This window comes from Meles meles, chromosome 7 (assembly GCF_922984935.1).
Source record: "Meles meles chromosome 7, mMelMel3.1 paternal haplotype, whole genome shotgun sequence".
Classification (NCBI taxonomy): domain Eukaryota; kingdom Metazoa; phylum Chordata; class Mammalia; order Carnivora; family Mustelidae; genus Meles; species Meles meles.
The window spans coordinates 123,750,095-123,771,168 of NC_060072.1; the positions used below are offsets into that span (position 1 = coordinate 123,750,095).

The following is a 21,074-nucleotide window of genomic DNA, read 5'->3' on the forward strand; positions in this document are numbered from 1 at the left end:
CCCTAATTTCTAAATTCTTTCATGCTGTTATACACTGTCCTGAAAAAAGAAAATTGAAAACTATTCCTGGCGACATTTCAATGTGTTTAAAAGCTTCAGCATGAAAAGCGTCATCAACCTTGACCTTCATGTTTCTAGAAGGCTCCAGCCACATTAAATGGAAATGGGACCCTTCCTGACTTTAGCTGGTCTCAGTTACATCACTGACCATTTTTCAAATTCAGTAATCTAGTTTTTAGTGTTACTTCAGGCTGAATCATTCTCTTCAGAAATGACACAGATTGTTGTATCTCTGTAGCTTTTCCTATTTAATACAACTCAACTGTCACTTTAAGTGAAAAAAATTCTGTCAGAGAATGAGACATTTTCTGTTAGTCAAGGCTTCTGTCCTTCTGGCTATGAAAAAGGCTGTTGGGTACTTGCTAACTCCATTTAAAAGTCACGTTATTTTGTAAAGTTAATTGTGGGTTTCCAAGTATCCTTTAAGAGCTATTAAATTCATTTACTCATTTGGCAAGATAACGGGGAGCAGGAGTGGGGAGCGAAGGCACTCCGCGTCCAGTCCCAGGCTGCAGCCACAGCAAGGCAGAGACTGAGGCGATGAAGAACGTCCTTATCAGCAATTTGAGTGTAAATTAAGGCCTGATCTCAAATGCCATTTTCATGGTAGTTGTGTTTATATTTGAGAATTCATTTATGTTCTTCTTTGAAAATAACGTTTAAGGACTTCAAAATTACGTTTATCAGAGTTCTACATAAGGACTTTTTAAAGTAAAGAAATAGGTTTAGGATGCGGACCTGGATATAAATGAAAAGCTACTTATACAGGTGCCTGCATGGCTACTGTAACGTGTGGAGCTCGGGTGTGTGTTCATGGTGCCGAGGGGGGAGAGACTCACAGTTTTCTCCGCACATAACTCGTGTGACTCCACGTGCAGAACCAGAGAGAGCAGAGCAGGCCAGGAATGGGTGGAGATGCACAGGGTTTGGCTTCACTTTTCAATTTAAATTTAAAATGTCTTTACTCTAGAAGCATGACCTATGTATTTGAAGCAACTTCCAAACTTTGGAGGGAACTGTTTTCCTTTATTTTCCAAAAAGCATCATAGTTTTATCCTTATTTACATCTAAAAATTGAAGTCAAACTCATATTTTGATGAAGTTCTCAGAAATTACTAAAAGGAGAGATACTTTTTTCTTAAACACTTAGGGAAATACTTCTTGGTTCTGCAGCAGAACAAACTGGCTCTGAAATCACAATTTTAACAAGCCAGCATCACCTGAAAATACCAAATTCTGGTGATATTTGGGGTGCTGAGTTACAGAGCTCATACCCTAAAGCCACACCGGTGCGTAAATTGCCAAGGGCAAACTAAAGTGACTTCTAGCTACGTGACTACAGGTTCTGCTGCATCTATACGAAACGAAGGCAAAGCTCAACAAAGAACCCATAAAATGAAATGACGCACACCAACCTTTGATTGCACCCACAATATTTTGGTCTAGTCCTTTCCGGTTGTCATTGAGTCCTCTTTTCCTCTTCCCATTGGGTAAGGAGTTAGCCAAAGTCTTGTCATCAAAAAATGCACACACCAGCTTTCTAAACAGAAGGCTTCCTGAGCGAGTGTAGTTTGACAATATAGAGTCCAGCTGTGATTTAGGCATGAACACATCAAAGCCTTCAGCAAGTTGCACTTCTGGCTACCAAAAGAACATAAATATTTCATTAAAAGCAACATTTGAAGCATTTGACTTCGGGCATATGTGCAACAAAAACCATCGCTAGCTTCTGCAATGTCCGTATCCTATAAATGAGGTGGTTTCGGCTTCGTGCACCAGTGTTTGCAATTTATAAAACCAGTCACTAGTTATTACTCACAAAATAAGATACTCTAATTCCAGCATTAAGTCTCTTCCAAAGCAATGGACAGGAGCATGCTGAAAATGCATGCTTGTCCTCAGAAACAGTCAAGAGAAGGCAGATCAACCCAAATTCATAGAACTGTAGAGCTACGGGGGAATTGCGATTTCTAGGTGAAATACTCTCATTTTCTTGAAATGAAGGAACTAAGGTTCAAAAAGATCATAATGAAATGATTTAAAAATAATCTGAATGTACTCAGTGCATTGTACTTGACAGGCTACTTTCTCCTACGTGAAATAATTTCATTTGCCTAAGCACACGAATACGGGCCTACCCAGAGGCCTCTGCTCTTTTACTCTGCCAGTGGTTTTCGGCTGTGGGACAGTATTTTTTTTCCTCCAGTGAGAACTTACGGAAACTAATCCATAAAATAAATAGACAGGATGAGCAGGTACCCCGGGCAGTTTGATTCTGCCTCTCACCCCTACCCCTGGGAGGAGATCTACAGCCAGGTCCCAGAGCACAACTCGAAAACCAATGCACCTGTCACCCTGCTTCCCTGTCAGGGCTTTTCTGCCTGGGCTGCCGGAGCAGAAGACCTGTAAAGCACCTTTCAACTTGGACTCTATGTGGTACGATATGAGCTCAGATGGTGATAATATATTGTCTGTCAGCACTCCGTGGATGCTTACAGCTTGTCTTTTCCTCCGCAACCCAGTGAACACTTCATTTTCAAAGCCTTTGCTAACTCCTTCCTTCCCGTGGAAGTGGCCACGTACTCTGTGACTGTTCTTTATGTGACATACCCACATGGCTGCATTTATTACACTGGATAAATATTTCTTAGATTGTGGCCCTTTCTGATGCCTGCAACTTAGACTTTGTATCTCCTAGGCCTGGCGCATAGTAAGTACTCAATAAATTCCTGAATAGAGAAAAGTTCATTCGTCATAATCTAAACTATTATGTCATTGACTGTTGATTATAACATAATTCTCAAATAATAACTTTATTTTTAAAAAGATTTTATTTATTTATTTGACAAAGAGAGAGATCACAAGTAGGCAGAGAGGCAGGTGGGAGTGGGGGGGGCGGGGAAGCAGGCTCCCTGCTGAGCAGAGAGTCTGATGCAGGGCTCCACCCCAGGACCCTGAGATCATGACCTGAGGGCAGAGGCCTAACCCACTGAGCCACCCAGGTGCTCCTCAAATAATGACCTTAATACGAAGAAACGTAATTGGTAAATGTTCATTAGGAAAAAGGAAGAAAATTTCACTTAAGTAAGATGTATTATAAAAGCTGATTCTTGGATCATTATACTTATCACTTTGCAAATCTACTACTTTAGATTTTTAAAACCATATTGGAAATAAGAGGATCTGGGATTTGTTCTTCTCCTGGTGAATAGGAATTATTAGTTTTATTTGTCCTAGTGCTTCTCAAAAATGCCTAGCATACTATGGTCAGAGTAAAGAGGGCTTCAATGATTCAGATGATGGGGGAAGTTTAGGCCCTGCCCTTGCCAAGTGCTATTCTCGACCGGATTATCCACGTCATCTCATTTCTCTGCTTCATTTTGGCTTTCAACTTGTGGTCCCTGGATGCTTGGTAAACATCGTTATGCGAAGAGTGCTGTCAGACTGTTTGTTGAGTTTGGGGTCCTGCGGCTGGTAAAGGGTGTGTAGGGGCGTTGCTGGGAGCCAGAGGCTGTGACTCTGACTCCTGTCCCATACCGGGTACTCCATGCATGTTTGTCGAATGAGTCGATGTGGGAATATTAGATGGAGAGAGTTTTACCATCATCATCTAGGATGAAGTTTTATTCATAACCAGAATTTTGCTATGCATATCAATGGCTGCATTCAGACTTTATTCCAAATCAATTGATCTTAGATTTTTCTAAGTGCTCCTATATCATTTAGAAGCCATTAAAAAAAGGAATCCCAATTTACTTTACAGAAGCAGCTGCATATAGCTATATGGGGGGGCTAAGAGGGTATAGAAGCTTTTAGAGGTTCAGGAGTCAAAAGGGGAAGACACCAGCAAGTCTGGTTCGTACACCCCGCTGAATTCTGATACCATCAGCTGGCTGCTTCACACTCAGCCACCTGACCTGAGATTCCCAGAAACCACCCAGGACCCACCCGGCAGGACTTGACCCTGGTTGAGGACTGTGGACCTAATCTAGCCATCAGGCAAAAGTGAGGCCCTCCTCTCTTCACAGACTCCGTCTTTTCTAGCAACTATGTTTCCAGCACTTTCCACACTGCATTTCTTTGGTTGGGTGTTTGTGTTTCTCATGAGAATAGGTGTTCTTTTATGCTCAGAGAGCCAAATGCCCTGTTACTGCCCAATAGGTATTTGTCAGAATAAACAAAACACTATGTAAGAATTCATTCAAAATTCATTCATTCAAAAATAGTATTGATTTAGAGACCTTTTGGCCCCATGCAAAGGGAGCGTGTTTGAGAGCCTGCCATGCCGTGGCTGAGAGTACTGTCTTCCCGGGGCAGCTCGAGTGCTCGCTCGAGGCACAGACTGCTTGGAGAGCACTGAACTGAGTCAATACGTATTTATTGTGTGTGTAGCTCCACATGCAAGGGGTTTCGGGTTGGGCTCCCCAGATGAGATACATACATAAATATCTGTCATATAAAGTACAAGGTGATAATGCCACAAGAGAGGTTCAGGGCGTTAGGAAGCATTTGGTGGGTGAGGAGTGAGCGGGGTTGGGGAGGGGCCAGGATGGCATTTTAAGAGGGCCTTAGAGCAGCATTTAGAAGATAGAGATGCTGTTGCTGTTTCTAGCATTTGCTACGACTCCTAAAACTGGTATCTGGAGGTTTCTGTGGAGCCGGGAGACTCCCTATGGGATCATACAGCATCTTGACTTCTGAGATGCTGTCCTAATGCAGAAGCTGGCACTGCTTCCTAGTCCATTTTCTTACTGGTGGACAAAGATTGTTATTTTGAAATGTTCTTACCAGATCAAGGTACGTGAACTTGCCCAGTTATGAGCCGCGTACAGAGCGGGCAGCTTTCTGACTTACAGCCATAGCAGTGGTAGCAAGAGCAGAGGTGGCTCGTGTTTGGCCCCTTCCTGCTCTCCAGCAGATTCTGTAGCTCCTTGTAAGGAGCGCCAATGCCATGTCTACAAGGGGTCACAGAGCAACAAACTACAAAAAAGAGGGTTGCTTTATTTTCTGAGACGTGAAGAAAGCAAATCTCGAAATTTCACTATGAAACCTTCTGATTTCCTTCATTTTATAAATAAAATCACTGTGGACTACCATGTGATGAGCTGTAACTCTGCACACATACTTAAAAACAGGTTAAAACTCCAGTTGTATCATTGGATCACCTCTTTTTGCTTACTGCTGCTGGTTTAAATGAGCTCTCTTTGCTTACTAAGGACGGCTGTGATAGAAACCACACTATTCCAAATGAGTATCATTTTACAAACTAGACTTTCTTTGACAGCATCACTCTCCGCTATTCAAGCAAAGACAGGTCTCTAATACACTAACTGACAGATCTGTTGTTTACTGAGGTAGTTTGAGCTTTAAAGGAGGACATCCAAAGTGTGGGGTTGGGGTGGAATTTACGACTTAGAGTCCTCATCTTAAGAGTCTGAATTTGTTCTATAAATTTGGGATGTCTTGCCCATTTTTGGAACTGCAGCTACTTAGGACCAGAGCATATCAGATGTTGAATTTTCTTTATCTTGTGGTGGGAGGTTCTCTACCCGTGAAGTCTGGAGGCAGAAACCACCTGTAGTTATAATGACCCTTAAAAATATTATGGACTCAGGCCTGGGGGCATTAACTCTCCTGTTTCTCCTTGCACTTCAGTTGAGGCCTTCCTTTGCTTAGTAGAAGTTGAGGTCAGGATCTAGTATGGGTGGAGGATTCCCCTAACCAGGTAAATTAAAAGATTTCCCCCCCAGTCCCTGTGAGTGAGGGTATCATGTAATTCCCTTGTACAATCCAAAGAAACACTTGTAAAGCAATTTTAAAGAGATCAGTGAATCACAGAAGGAACAATTCTGATAGAGGCTATTTTCCAGAAGGTATTATCAATGCTGAATTATAGTATAACATGTAAATGGCTAAATGTGGTCCATGGTTAAAGGAGTAAAAAATAGCTGCGTGAATATTCACACCGGACATTAACCTCAGATTTTCAATTGCCAGTTAGTAAATTACACACAGTAGTTGGTATACTCTGCTGGCTAGCTAGTTGAGCTTCAGATGGGCTCAAGAAAAAAACCCAAACAAACCATGAATGAAGAGGCAGGATTCTGGGGAATAAGACTAACTGATTTGGGGGCTGAAAACCCATAACAGAATTTTTAAGATTGTGTAAAGACTATGAATTTAGTCTTTCTGCTCCTAATACTTCCATATACAATGATCCTTTATTCTCATTTCATATTTATTTTGCAGCATTAGATGTATTTCTAGGCAAATGAGCTTTAGTTTATGAAAAGAAATTTTTAAAAAACCATGAAAGCCCCTCACAGTGGATTTTATTTTGCTCAAAAATGTGATCTGGTTTGGTTGCTCACAAATGTGACCTGGAAAAACTGAAATCATTTCCTCTAACTCGGGTCTGCTCCAGGTAGGTGTAGCAGGAACCACTATTACTGTCTATTAAATGCAATGCCATCATGATGGCCAGGGAGCTGGGTAGCCATGAGAATACACCAGATCACAAGGCTGGGCTGCGGCAGCCGGTCTAGCTGGGAGCTGGGAGCCTCAGTTTTGAACGGGCGGAGTCGCCACCTTGGATGAACTATATCAAGACTCGATTGCAAAGTGAATTCGCGGCAGTAGGTAAAAAATGCTCGGGCAAAAGTTCTAGCTCAACTATATACTAGCATACATGTAAGGTTGAACTGGATGAAAATGACAAGAAGTCACTAAAGGGCTAAGCCTTTACAGACTTTTGTGTTCAACAAACTTTTGGTAGAACTCAGCATTTAACTTCAGAAAACACAATACAACTTGGCCCCTTGAAATTTCTCTGTGCACTTGCATAACGAGACACTCCAATGTCTTTTAGAGGTGTTTTTGACTTTTTTCTTCCTCAGGTGGTAAATTAATGACTCGAAGCGCTATGGCTTGATTTACGCTAAAGATATTTGAGCCCAAATGTTGAAGCCCTCTTGCTTCTTCAACTCCAGTGCACCTGCTCCTCGGAGAGCCTGTCCTTGACCTTCCAGACAGAGGGCCAGTTCTGCTCTTGCAGGCTCCTCTGCCATCTTCTGACTGCCACAACTAGACCTCACATCGTATTACACCGTTCCTCGTGCTTCTGTGTTTTCCTCCTATACTCCTTGCAGGGCAAGGGCTATTTCCTTGGAAAATGGAGATGCCCCGGAAAATGGAGATGTCCCGGAAAATGGAGATGTCATTAACATTTACTCGCTACTCCATATTCCAGGCCCTAGGCTAACCCACGTGAAGTGGGTTTTTCTAACTTTTATCTTCACCCTGCGAAGTAAGTATTTTACTATCCCCAGTTTGCAGATGCAAAAACTAAGGCGTGGAGAGGTCAGATAACTGGTTTAAGATTATCCAGCTAATCAGGGGCAAAGGCAGGATTCGAACCAGAACAGTCAGCAGGGGAACATCCTTACTTAAGCATATGCTGCCTGAAGTACAGTGTGTCAGTGAGTAAAGGGTCACCTGCTTGACTGATTGGCTTTACTACTTCCCAGTGGGTGACATATTTATTGGGCTAAAAAGGTGTTAAGAAACCAGATTCTGATTTCAAAAGTTACTTCTGTTGAGAGCAGCAATACATTTTAAATTATTTATTTTTGGAAGAATGACTTAGTATAAACATTAATGAAATTATCTTCAGTTAATGAGTAGCCATAGATTGATCTTCTGATACCTTTTAAATTTGGATAATCTAGGTTTACTGGAAAGTATTCACAATAATTCCAATAAAGAGAAAAAAGTGCTCTACTATTAAAAATTATCATAAACATATAATTTTAATTATCATTTATATGTTTATGATATATTACATATCATAAATATATATTACATATATATGTACACTACATATATATGTGTGTGTGTGTATATATATATATATATATATGTAGTATTTAAATTTGAAATTCGGTTTTGGGTTTGGGGCTCCTGGTTTAGTGTCTGTGTAACTTAGGCTTGAATTTTATTTAATGTGCTAATTTAAAATGGGTCAAATACTCCTTCCCCAAAGTAGAAACATTTCTGGCCACTCTATTTTTATAAACATTATTTATTCACTTATATGTACACTTCAGTTTATTTAACAAACATTTAGATCTGTCCCTATAATATACTCAGCTAGGACTGCTATGGTTCAAAAAAGAACCAATATTTATTGAGTGCTTAAATAATACCAGGAACTATTCTAAGTGCTTCACATAGAAGACTTCATTAACTCTTTCGGCAGGCCAGTTCTACGAGGCCAGCGTTCCTATTATTCCCATTTTATGGAGAGAAAACAGGCAAGGTCTACCTGGCTGAGCTTCTCACAAAGGCAGCCTGATTTCAGATTTCACCATTCACTTCTCTCCTAGAACCTTCCAAGTAAACAGAACTGCCTTGATCCTACCTTTCTGTTCTCCTCACACAACGATCGTCCTGTGACCAGTTACTGAGTGAGGGTCACATACAGGAACAGAGCTAGAACAGATGCCCAAGTGTGTCACTCGGTGATTAAGGGCGACCGCAGACCTGAGTGTGAGAACCAGCTCAATCTTTCTGGCTGGGATCCCAAGTCGGCTACGTAAGCCCTTTATGCCATTGTGTCCTCATCTATGAGGACAGTAATGACACCTCAGAGAGTGAGGATGAAAGCAATTTAAAATTATTGAGCCAAGGGGGGCACACAAATACTATTATTATCATATAGCCCCTGCTCTGGAGAAACCGGCATTCCTTCCTGGAAGGAAGGGAAATCATGTAAATAATTACAGACTAGTATAGAAAGCTCTATAAAAGAGAATTATCTTGGGAGCACCTGGGGGGCTCAGGCGGTTGACCATCTGACTCTTGATCACGGCTCAGGTCATGATCTCAGGGTTTTGAGATCGAGTCCCACATTGGGCTCCATGCTCAGTAGGGAGTCTGCTTGAGATTCTCTCTCCCCTTCTCCGTCTGCCCCTGCTGCCTGTTCTCTCTCTCTCCCTCCCTCTCCCTGTGCCCCTCCCCACACTCCCATGCATGCACGAGTGCTTGTTCTCTCTCTCAAATAAATAAATCTTAAAAAAAAAAAAAAAAAACTACATTGGAGCCCAGAGAAGGAGTACTGAGAGGGGTAACGAGGAGAGAACGAGGAAATGGGAGTTAAGGTGAAGAGAGGTTTCCAATTAAAGCTGAGCCCTAGATCTAAAGTTTCCAAAGTTTATTTTGTATATTGTGCTTCTTGCAAATGCAGCTGCTTTGTTGTTTGCAGACTAAGTCACATTTATTGAGCACCTTTTACAAGCCAGGCCCTGCAGGAGGGCAGTCGCACATGCTGTCATTTAGGGTTTACAACACTCAGAGGGTCAGTGCTGTTGGCGTTGGTGAGAGCGCAGTGTTTTTACACATCTGAGTAGGGGTAACCATTGTGGCTCAGATGACAGGGCGGTCTCCCTGCAAGGCTCTGCATGGCTCCTAATCAAATCTGTATTGGGGTGACCCTAAAAGTCATGGTGCAAAACAGAAGACTTAATACACTGTAAATGAAAAAAAAAATTAATGTGAATTTTTACAGCTACCAACGCTGTGAAAGCACAAGTTTTACATGTCTTCTTGTTGCTTCTAGCTCTAATCTTTCTCCCACCCTCCAAACATCTAAGAACCTTTTTGCAATTCAAACTTACTTGTGCTTCCCATCTGGAGCTGAAGGCCCGCTTCTGCCCTTGTTTCCCCTATATCTCAGTTAACTGAGTGCCTAACCTGGTTATCCAAAAGAGAAATATGGGGGTTGTTTTCGACCGAGCCACCAAGTCCTCTGTGTGGGCATTTCCTAAATGGCTCCTTTCTCTTTCTGCAGGCTCACTGCTCACGTAGACCCTCCCAGACCTGACCGACTCAGTCTTCTTCCTGGTCTCTTGGTCTCTACCAACTTCTCCATCTCTCTATCACCCACAAGGCAGTGCCACTTTCCACTCTTAAGACATAGGTGTGATCATTCCTCTACTTGAAATTTGCAATGGCTCTCTAGTGTCCACAAGATGAAGGTCGAGGGCATTGGCATGGCACAGCAGGGCTTTCACTACCTGGCCCCATCCTACCTTTGTATCATCATCTGCTACCAGTGCTGGCCAGGCAGCTGCTCCAGCAGCCTTGGGCCACTTGCCCAATCCTACAGCTTTGGACCTAATCCTCCCATTGCTGGGTACTTCCTAGGGACCATCTTCAAATCCACAAATACAGAATTCCCATCCACTCATATATAATCCAATTATATTTCGTTTTCTCATATTCTATAGAACAATTCCTACAAGATCATTACGTATTTCTTATTTTCTCCTCTGGATTTCCACCAGATTTTAAAAGGACCATGGCAAAGAAATAATAAAGAATAGAAGGGCACCTAAATCTAGATGTGTTTGCAGTGATGATTCTGTCAACTAAGGGAGTCAATCCACACACCCTCCCCTGCCCCCCACACCTGCCCTGCCCAGCGACCGCGGAAGCTGGCTCATTAATGCCAGTGAACACCATCTGTGGACAGAACTGCCTCACCCAATGATGGGATTCATTGCACAGACCTCTTGGCGCAGGTACAGTTTCTGCTGAACAGATGAATCGAATGGCATATCAGCTGGATAATGTAAAGATAATTATCGCTATATATTTTTTGCTTTTAGAAGCATGTTATTCTTCATTCAAGGATAATCAGCATCTAACTGAGTTTTCATGGACAATTCTGAATGTGCTTTGTTAAATTTAACAGAAAATAATGAATAAAAGGCAATTTATTTTTATTTGGCATATGAACAAAATTATGCTGATATTGGTAAAATTCTATTCTGTTTTATTAGTGTACATAAGGCTTTTATCAGATCTTCCTCAACTTACCTCTGAAGTATATTTGGAGCTTAAAGATAAAGAAAGGAGGAAGTTCAGTTATTAGCAAGGAAGTGACCCATTTAGGAGATGAGTTACGCAATTCAAATGATGGCTCCTGATACATTAATGTCTATCAGAAAAGAACTCTTGGAAAGTTCTAGAAAAATATAAAAGTTTTACGAAAACTGCTTAAGATGGAATGTACTTTTGTGTCGTGGAATAATTCACCTCTGTTTCCAAATATGTGATCTATCTGGGTTTTGAAACCGGGGCCTTAGTTGCAGTAAGCATATGATATAATCAAATCAGCTGACTGGCCTGGGGTAGGACATTATCATCATTAGTGATTTTTTTTGAAGTTTAGTTTTGAGTTGATAAGAACAGTTTCATACTTTTAGCATGCGTTCAAAGATAAAAAACAAAAACAAAAACAAGAAAACCCTTTCACACTAAGGACTGGGTAAAAGTTCAAATGACTTTCTAGTCTAAGAAAGTCACCTCCCTTTAGCGAAGACCCAATGTGGATACATACTAGCAAACTGCAATTTAAAAGGGAACACTTTTTTTTTAATAGCAATTATTTTTTATTTAAAGTTTAAAAGGTAGGGCTGAACTCCAATCCCATATAGGCTTGTGGGTGTTCTCAGCAGGATTCTCATCCTATGCAAACTGATAATAATAGATCACTCACTCTTGTTTATTTTAAGAACTCCCCCAACAAGATGGGGCTCGCATCCATGTACTTAGCTAAAGACGTTGTGAATAGCGTGTGCAGTTGCAAAGATAGCCTATTCTTAAAGACATGAGTTTATGATCAGAGGACTATAAAATGGCTGGTCGGATGGATATCTTAGATGTCATCCAACATCTGGGACTGCACCAACTTTCTAGCTATGATATTAAAATAGAAAAACCTTTGCAGAGCGTTAACCTATCATTACACAGAGTAAATGGCATGGCACTGCGACCTAATTAGCAGTGTGGCTTGCATCTGTAAAATAGAATTAGCACTACTGCTCTTTTTCTTTATTATTAGTTTGTGTTTCTAGAAAGGTGTGACCTTATCTGTAAGGTTCTGTTCATTTATGCCCATTTACAAAGGATTTAATTATGTTCCTTTAGCTCTCTACGATGAGGAAATTGAAAACGGCCACATCAGAATTAAAACTGTTAAAGAAATTAGTAGCTGATTATTTACTCCATCAGCCTCCGTGCAGGGATAAAGGCTGGAGGCAGGTTCAAATAAAGAAAGTAGAAGATTTGGGGAAGAGAAAATTCTAGGCAAGGAAAGTATTGATAGTCTTCCTTTCCTCCTTCCCACATGTCTTTTGCAAGTTTCTCTAGTGTTCTTGCGAGGAACCAGCTACGGGGAAAGTGTACAATGCTACAAAATTCCTGCAAGTGACGTCAGCTTAGTGTCAGCAGCCAGAGAACATAGACTTACATCTGAGGCAGGCGACTCCAGGACAATGCCGAATCCCAGCACGCGGTTCTCCCCGGCCGAGGGGGGCTCGGCAGCCTGGGGGCCAGGCTGCTCGGAGGCCCCGGCTGTCTTCTTCTCCATTTCTAACACGCCAGGCTTCTGCCTCACGGTCAGAGGTTCAACGGTCTTTGGGGGCACTTTTTTCTTTTTATTTCTCTTGCGTGAGACAGCAGTTCGCTGGGAGCATATAAGGGAAATTGGGGGTTGTTGTCTGTTTTGGGTTCCAACTGTGGAGAATGAACAAAAATAGGGTACAGGCACCTGAGTCTAACTTAGGAGAAATTATCACCCATCTACATGTTCCACAAGCTGAGACCGAAACAGGGTTCAGTCAAGGAAGCAGACCAAAGGCAATCTCCTGTGGGACCTGTAGGTCACCAAAGGTGGTCTCTGGAGCATTGTTGAGTTGTATGTGCAGGAGAGTAACCCAGAGAAAACTCTGTCCCCCACGCTGGTAAACGATGACACTGACTGCTGCAACTGGGCTCCGGGGAAGAGAGGGTTGATGAGCCATAGGAAAATACCTGAGCCTGATCTCACAAGTCGCAGGACATTTTTATAAAAATGGGAACCCAGAACTTAACTTCGGGTGTAGCTGTCTGTGCTTCCTGGTCAGCCAAACTCAAGAATGTTTTAATTGTCCTTTGAGGGTAAAATGGTCAACTGCTAGCAATCTACAGACACCAAAACTGACTAAGACTGAGCAATGGTGACCATTTATTAAAGAACGAATCTGGAATGACTAGTCCATATGTGGGCAAAGCCTGCTGGTCATTTCTCAGGGACAGTTACTGCTTCCGCACAAACCCATACTGTCCACACACCAGTTATCTCCACAGCCTTATACTCACTACTGCATTCTGCCCAGGCTGCCCTCCATATCTTGGTTTTAGGTAGCTAAAAGATAGGAATGACATAGTTCTGCGCAAGTCAAGAAGACCGGTAAAATCCAGAAACAGAGGGAGTTCCAAAGACGAAAGCACCGAACAAAGGCCAAGTACCAGTACTGATTCTACACTTAAGGAAACCAAGGATAGTAAGCACAGTTTTCACAGACACTCTTTGGCAATTCATGTTTGTTAACCATTTAGAAATATTCTGATGGAAAGTGTTAGAGAAAAATATGGCATCATTATTTAAATCTTCATGTATCAATATGGCTTACTAAATATGATCAGAGGATATGCCTGCTTTTTTACAGAAAGAAGCCAAATGAGAACTAAAGATCTTTATATGCACATAAATATGGATCATTTCCTATCAGTTTGCAAATAAAGGGTATTTATACTTTGAACTTGGTATTTGCATCTCTAGACTGGCAAGAAATTTACAAGTATTAGAAATGAACTACTTGGAAAGCCTGGCTGGCTCAGCTGGAAGAGTGGGCAACTCTTGATCTTGGGGTTGTAAATTTGAGCCCCACGTTGGGTACAGAGAGTACTTTAAAAAAGAAAGAAAGAAAGAAAGAAAGAAACCAACTACTCGCACTGCATAGGAGCACGGAAAAGGTTTTTAGCCACCTGTGCAGTAATTAGTCTTGTTCATTGGAGCTTGACCTTGGCTGAACATTAGAATCACCTGGGAGCTTTGAAAAAAAAAAAAAAAAGTCCATGCCTCAGCCTTACCCTAGACTGACTGAATTGGAATTTGCAGGGGTGACGCACGGGTACTGAGATCTTTTTTAAAGCTCTGCTGGTAATTCCAGTGTACAAGCCTGAGAGAAGAAGTTTTGTCTCTTCTCTGGATTTTCACCGAAGGCCAGGCTCCACACTCAAAGTCAAACGGACAAGGGAAGCAGCTGTCAGTGGTCCAGGACTCAGGCCTCTCCAAGCCTCGCTATTCTAAAGTAAAAGTGAAAACGCTTTGGCTTTAAAGAACACAGGGACTGAGTTTTTCTCCTCTGTTGGCAAGTCTAGACACAGTTGTCCTCTGTTGCTTCCAGATCTTATCGTTTCATCGTATTCCTTGTTTTCTCCCTCAAGCAAAGGTGAAACTTTCTGAATATAATTTAAATCTACGTGTTACAGGCAATAAGCCTTAAGTCAATCTACCCACACAACACAGATTCTTAAGTTTAAGGAAATTAAAGAAGAGTAATTTTTTCGGTTTATCCTTTCTGCTCTCCTACGAGCTCTGGAATCATTTACCCGCCTAATCTGCAAAGGTTCAGAAAAGAAAACACGGTGACAAAGTGGCATTTACTTAATAGATTCCAAAAGAGCTTCAGTCAAGGATTTAAATGGTTGCAATTTGTAGTTTGCCATTTCAGTAGTAAGGAGCTTAAGTAACAAAATAAATCATTAGAATTTCATATGCATATTTTCTTAAGTGCTAACAAATTCTTCCTCCAAGAAAAGAATCTGTACATCATGGAGTAAACTTTCTTTCTGTGTTCCTCACTTAAGAGATGTTAACTTTTGCCAGGTCAATAAGAACATGGGTTGTTGTGTTGGAACAAGATAAGTGAACGCCTACTGGCCTGACCAAAATGCTTATTCCTTCCTGGGGCTAAAACCAAATTCAGCACATACAATTAGATGTTGCTTCTCAGAAGCCCTTTTGCTCACCTTCCTTTCCTGTGCTCTTGGGTGATGAGCGTGTCTCAGTATTAAGCTTTTTATATCAAAACCACATCACTGAATATTACAATTTTACTAGAATTCACCAAATGGCACCAAGTATGGTTTTGGAAGGATGACCTTCCTGAATCTCTTTCCAGTGCAGGGATGGGAAGGCTGACCGTATATGACTGTACTATTTCCTGCTCAGGGACCAGTCTTCCCTCACCAGAGGAGGCCTTAATGAAATGACTTAGTATTTTCTGGACCTGTGACCAGAAAGTTGCACCCCCCCCCCATTGATGGAGATTAGACACCACAGCCACTGTGGTGAACCCGCTCCTCGTCTTTAGAACAACACTAATTGAAATAGTTGCTGCCTGTATCATGCTTTACAGACTTCATTTATGTTTACTAACTCATCCTATTTGAAAACCATCTTGTGAGTTAGATATTAAGGTTCCTGCTCCAGAGGATAAATGTGAGAGCAGAGAAGTCACACAGCTTCATGAGGAGAACAAGGACCCTGACCCCAGCCTGCAGACTCATGGCTCTTCCATCCCTCCACTTGACTAACAAGAGTGAGAACAGAAGACGCGTCGTGTAACTAAGGAAGACAGGACACCCAGTGTCTTTGGGCTTCTATATGATGAATATTAGGGAGACAAGCCAGAAGCAGGGCCCAAGAGGCAACACCTCATGTGCTAACGCTCATGAACGTCTCAGCCAGGACAGCCCACGCCCCGAGAGGGCCCTCCAGCCCCTGTATGACAGTGCGTGGCTTCCCCTCTGTCACGCTGCACCCCACAAGGGAGGGGGACGGGCATGGGGGTTGCCGACGCACATGCAGCCCCCAAATGGAGCACCTCAGAAGGTAAGAGGAGTCAGCCATGCTTTTGTTCTGAGGTGAACTTCCTTGCTGACTCACACAGGGAAAGTGAGCTGAAGAACTATGCCCACCTCACCTATGATTGTTTCAAAATTCAGTTAACTGACACATGTCAAGGCCTTGGAGATGACGGAGTGAACTCTGCGGAGCACGTGGGCACCAGTGTATGAGGAGTAGTATCAGCAATGAGAAACCTGTTATCTTTGCTACAGGAAAAACATGTTGGAGCAAAAGCTGAGGAAACAAAAAAGCAGAGCGGACGGCAAGGTGGGAAGAACCAGATACGAAGAGCAAAATAACCGTCCCAGCCCAAGAGGCCTAAGGTGTCACAAGCCAGGGGCCTCCACCCCGGCCTGGTCTCGGTACCTGCTTGAATTTGCATTAATTTCCGCATGGTCCTGAGTTCTTGGAGGATGGCCTGCAGCGTCGACTGGCAGTTGCAAGTACAGCAGTTTGATCCAACGGACGAGTTCATGGCCGGAAGTTCTCCTAAGCATCAGAGAAGAGAACGGCCCACTCCAAGCATCAACAACAAAATTACAAAGGGGTGGGGCGGGGGAGGAAGGTATCTTGACAGTAGTATGAGACAGTGCCCAAGGGAAATGGACCTAATAATGGTTACCACCTGAATGTCGGGGACCCACGCTCACTCACAGCAGGCCTCCCTAGTGTCACACCGGTGCATCTCAGGGGACAGCACTGTAAAAATTCACGAGAAACACACACTCCATTGTACAAAAACATGAGTTCTGAAAAGAACGGCCTTCCAGGAAAACCTGGGAGCCACACGTTCTAAAATCTCACGTTTAAAAATGAAATGTGTCTGGAGGACATGGGGAGATGGAGAGGAGAAGGAAGTTGAGGGAAATTGGAAGGGGAGGTGAACCATGAGAGACTATGGACTCTGAGAAACAACCTGAGGGTCTAGAAGGGGCGGAGGGTGGGAGGTTGGGGGAACAAGGTGGTGGGTATAGTGAGGGCATGTATTGCATGGAGCACTGGGTGTTGTGCAAAAACAATGAACACTGTTATGCTGAAAATAAATTTTAAAAAAATGATACTGCTTATACCAAAAAAAGGAAAAAGAAAAAAAAAAAAGAAATGTGTCTAACTATTAAAAAAATAGTTTTTCAGGGCACCCAGGTGGCTCAGTCATTAAGTGTCCCAGGGTCCTGGGATCGAGCCCCACATCAGGCTCCCTGTTTGGTGGGAAGCCTGCTTCTCCCTCTTCACTCCCCCGTTTGTGTTCCCTTTCTCGCTGTGTCTCTCTCTGTCAAATAAAGAAATAAAATCTTTAAAAAAATACATAGTTTTTCTGGTATTTCCCTAAATTAAGAACTGTCAACATATTAAGACTTTTAGAACACTCTCTGGGGGGTGAGACGTCAGGGCGGGGAAGAGCCGGGGGCGGGGGGGGGGGGGGAGAGCACAGTGTACGTGGGAGGCTAATTCAGACTCAGTGGGTTCCGGGCGGAGGGTGTGTTGGCTTTCCTCCACCTTAATGAAGGAGATCCTCATACATCTTTTCTCCATTCCCATGTTTTACATTTCCCTCACTTTAGCCTCTTTATCTCTGTTTCAATTTAGTATCTTTTCCTTAATAAAACTGTCCTATTAAAATAAACAGAGGTTGTCCCCTTGTCCTTGGGATACAGTGAAAATTTGGATAATCCCTCTTTCTGTAGCGCTCCCTCTAGTGTCTGTGTCCAGCCCGACCACTGGGAACTGGAATGTGCTGCTGTTACTTAGGTTGTCCCTAGGCGCAATGGGAAAGCTCGAAGGATTGGATCTAATGGTGTTTTTTGTTATACATTAAATGCAATTTTAATTCTATAGTATGCATTATTTGTGGATACTACAAAGAACTTCACGGACCGACAACTTAAGGCTTGGGGTACCGTAATTATTTACACTCGAAGTTGTAGCAAACAGAAATGTTATAACTTTATTCTATATATATATTTTTTTATTTTTAGTAAAATGATTACATTTATTATTACTTTTAGGAAAAACAATGTAAGTGAAACTAAATGTACTACTGAAATTTGAAATGTTATAACTTTAAAAACTGCAAACAATTTCAATGAAATTCGAGGTAGTCACAGTTATAGATGATGAATGTCTACTGAAAATAAGCAAACAATAAACACAAAAATCTGTTTTCAAACCAATATGAGGGGAATTTATGTTTGTAACTTTTAACGTTAATAACATTTCCCCAAGTAAATCCACCATTCTTGTTGCATGCTGTAAAACAGAACACTCTTTACACAGAGCTTATTGATGTTGGGTGAACTAACTTTATGCACACCTAAGGGTGTCCTATTTCTCTTACCATTTCTTCCATGGCAGTCAAATTAGGAGGGTCTTATAGAATATTCCTACTCACTATGCTAAGTACTGTCTTTATCATTTTTAGTGGACCAAATCAACCCTTTCCAGCTTGTTATAAATCATTTTCTAATTTTAAAGAGAACTGACTTCTTATTTTTATGGAGGAGTCTTTGAAGAGCCAGGTCCCCTTAACTTGGAAGCATGCCAGCACGTGAATGTGATCTGGCTTATGCAATATTGAGAGAAAGAGAAGACTCCCGTACGTCTCTTGGGGTCCCTCCTGTCTCATCAGCTGTGCCTCGGGGTGGCTTTTCATGCCTCTGAACTGGTTACTGCAAATTGTGTTAAAAAATAATCAAAACAGTTTTCTTCTTGAAGAAATAATGAATGGAAAAAGGATATCCTTAACTTTTCAAGGAAACTGAAAAATGCAGTCTTGCTTTTTCTTGTTCTCTTTCTGAAAACTACAGATCTGCACATCCATATATAATTTATGGGACAACTAACATCCAAGGTTACTGGATGGAAAGTTAACACATCCAGAAAATTTTTTTTTTCTTAAATTTTAAATCTTAAAAAAGAGCTTAATTTTTTTTAAGCTCTGGAAAAAAAATGCCATTCAATTTTTTTCTGAACAATTAGGAATTTAAATTAAGGAAATTTTACCCTAAAGGGATAATTTTCAGCCCCAATGAAGCCTGCCCCATAACAAGTGTCACCTGTTGCTGTTGCTGGAACGTGCCATAAAAGTGAAGGTGTCACTAGGATGTTGGGATATGTGTCCCTCCCCTTTCACCACAACTCTTGTGCTCAAGAAGAAAAGCAAAAAAGCAAAAAAGAATAGGATGTAATCATAATACACATATGACCGGAAGTTCCCTTTGATGACAAAGGGGAGCTCCTTCTGCCCTAATGTTCAGTCTCTTGTGATAAAAGTATCTGCATGTTGGCAAATAATAGCTTTCACTTTTTAAAGGGCTGAAATCTCTACTAAGAAATCGTTACTTCTAATATAGAGCCTCAGTCTTGCTTCTCAAGTCTGGTTTTTTATACCCTTTGCGTTACTCAGTCAAGGCAGGTGACTAGGGGAGGATTTAATGCACTGAACTCAAAACCATGCTGAACATGTAGAAATAAAACATATTCAGACACACCCCCTACCCCCACGAGCATTCTCAATGTCTGATAATGACCATACCGTTGGAGTTCCCAGTGGTGTGGGGCTGACTCTGGAAGGTTCTAGAGCGGGTGCCATACTGCCCTGAGAACTGCCCGCTGGGGGGTGGTAACTCATTCCATGCACCACGTGAAGGAGGGTGGAGACTCTGTGGGGCCTCAGCAGAGGAGTTCAAACGTGGAGGCCAGACTGCATCCAAATCCTGGGGTTCTTCTTTTAATTTTTCTCCTTCTTTGCCCACACGTTGATAGATCCTCCCAGTGCTATCATTCAGTAATCTTCTCATTCCTGTGATTTGTTTTTTAATTTCCATGCTTTCATCTAATGGAAACAGGGCCAAAGAGATCGCTGTGCATGAGCAGAAGAAAAAATAATCCACTGCCAAAAACCACACCCCTTCTTTGGAAGTGGGAATGATTCCTGAGTTCAGAGGCAAGCTTTCAGAAACTTAAGTAATCTATAAAAATTAAAGGCAAGAAAACTGGGTATGGTCTCAAGCAACCCATCATATTCCTGGTGCATCTCATTTTAACTTTCCTTCTGGCTAAGTTCTCTTAGGATAAAATAACTTTTCCTGAGCAGGTTTCCTCTGGAACACATCTTAAATTCCCTCTGAGGGAGGGTGTCATAAGAAAATGAGCTGAGACAAAAGACCCACAATGGGACAATAGGGCTGAAAGCCCGGGCTTGGCTCTGCTGCAGATGTTCACTTGGATTGGACGTGGAAGCCAGCCAGCCCGCTCACCCACCAGGCCGGCAGGTGCAAGTACCAGGAAGAGTATGCGGCATGGGTTGGGATAGAGAGCTTTCTGAGAATGGGCTGTCGGCACAGGAGACACCCCAGTATGATGCTGTCGCTGGAGGCATCACCTTCAGAAATGACAGTGTAGGAGCAGAGAGACATCCAAGGCAATGGAGGAGAGAGTTTTGTCTTTCTCCAGCCTTGACTCACGGGGGAGATGTCCCTGCAACTATGCCTCCCTGGTCCGACCCAGACCAAATCCACTGCCATTCACTTTGTAACTGTGTCTTCATTTTCTCCCCCATTTACGGTTAAAAAGCACATAACATAAAATTTACTATCTTAATCATTTTTTAAAAAAGAGAGAGAGAGAGCACGTGTGCACACACACCCTCGAGCAAGTGGGGGGAGGGGCAGAGGGAGAGACTCTTCAAGCAGACTCTCCACTGAGCGGGGAGCCCAATGAGGGGCTCGATCTCACGACCCTGAGATCATGACCTGAACCAAAATCAAGAGTCAGAGGCTTAACCAATTGAGCCACGAGGCACCTCACCGTCTTAACCATTTTTAAGTGCATAGTTCAGTTAATGATATTTGCATTGTTGTGCAACAGATCTCCAGAACTTTTGCAATGACTTTAAGATTCCTTTTCCCTAAGGGGATTTTGTTTTTGAACTAAGGTATCTCTGGATTGCACTGGGGGTACAATAAATACTGCTTAAAGAAAAGTCTGAAATTGGGTATAAAATTGTTTCTATAAATAATAACATTAGAAGATGCTATGAGGAGCTGTTTTGGACCTCCTGTCTTTTTGCCGTGGGCATCACCTGGTGTCCTCCCAAAGATTCAGAGAAGTGGATTTTTTTTTCCCTCTAACCTGGGTGTTAAAGTGAAAGTCTTATGCCAGGATTTCTGCCCCCCACCCCCATATCTGGGAGTTAAAATAAAAGTCTCATGTGGTC

The 21,074-nt window shown here is 42.2% G+C and overlaps 1 protein-coding gene across 11 annotated transcripts in view; it reads right to left on the bottom strand.

Annotated features, from left to right (window-relative positions):
• Positions 1-21,074, bottom strand: part of BEND7 (BEN domain containing 7) — a 79,770-nt gene that overhangs the window by 33,318 nt on the left and 25,378 nt on the right. For all 11 annotated transcript variants that reach the window (XM_046011109.1, XM_046011108.1, XM_046011104.1 and 8 more), the window contains 4 exons: positions 19,392-19,691; positions 16,226-16,348; positions 12,374-12,639; positions 1,476-1,701 (listed from right to left, as the gene is read on the bottom strand). In XM_046011109.1, the coding sequence (XP_045867065.1) occupies positions 1,476-1,701; positions 12,374-12,639; positions 16,226-16,348; positions 19,392-19,683 (907 nt within the window). In that variant the 5' untranslated portion in view covers positions 19,684-19,691. The remainder of the gene's footprint in view (positions 1-1,475; positions 1,702-12,373; positions 12,640-16,225; positions 16,349-19,391; positions 19,692-21,074) is intronic.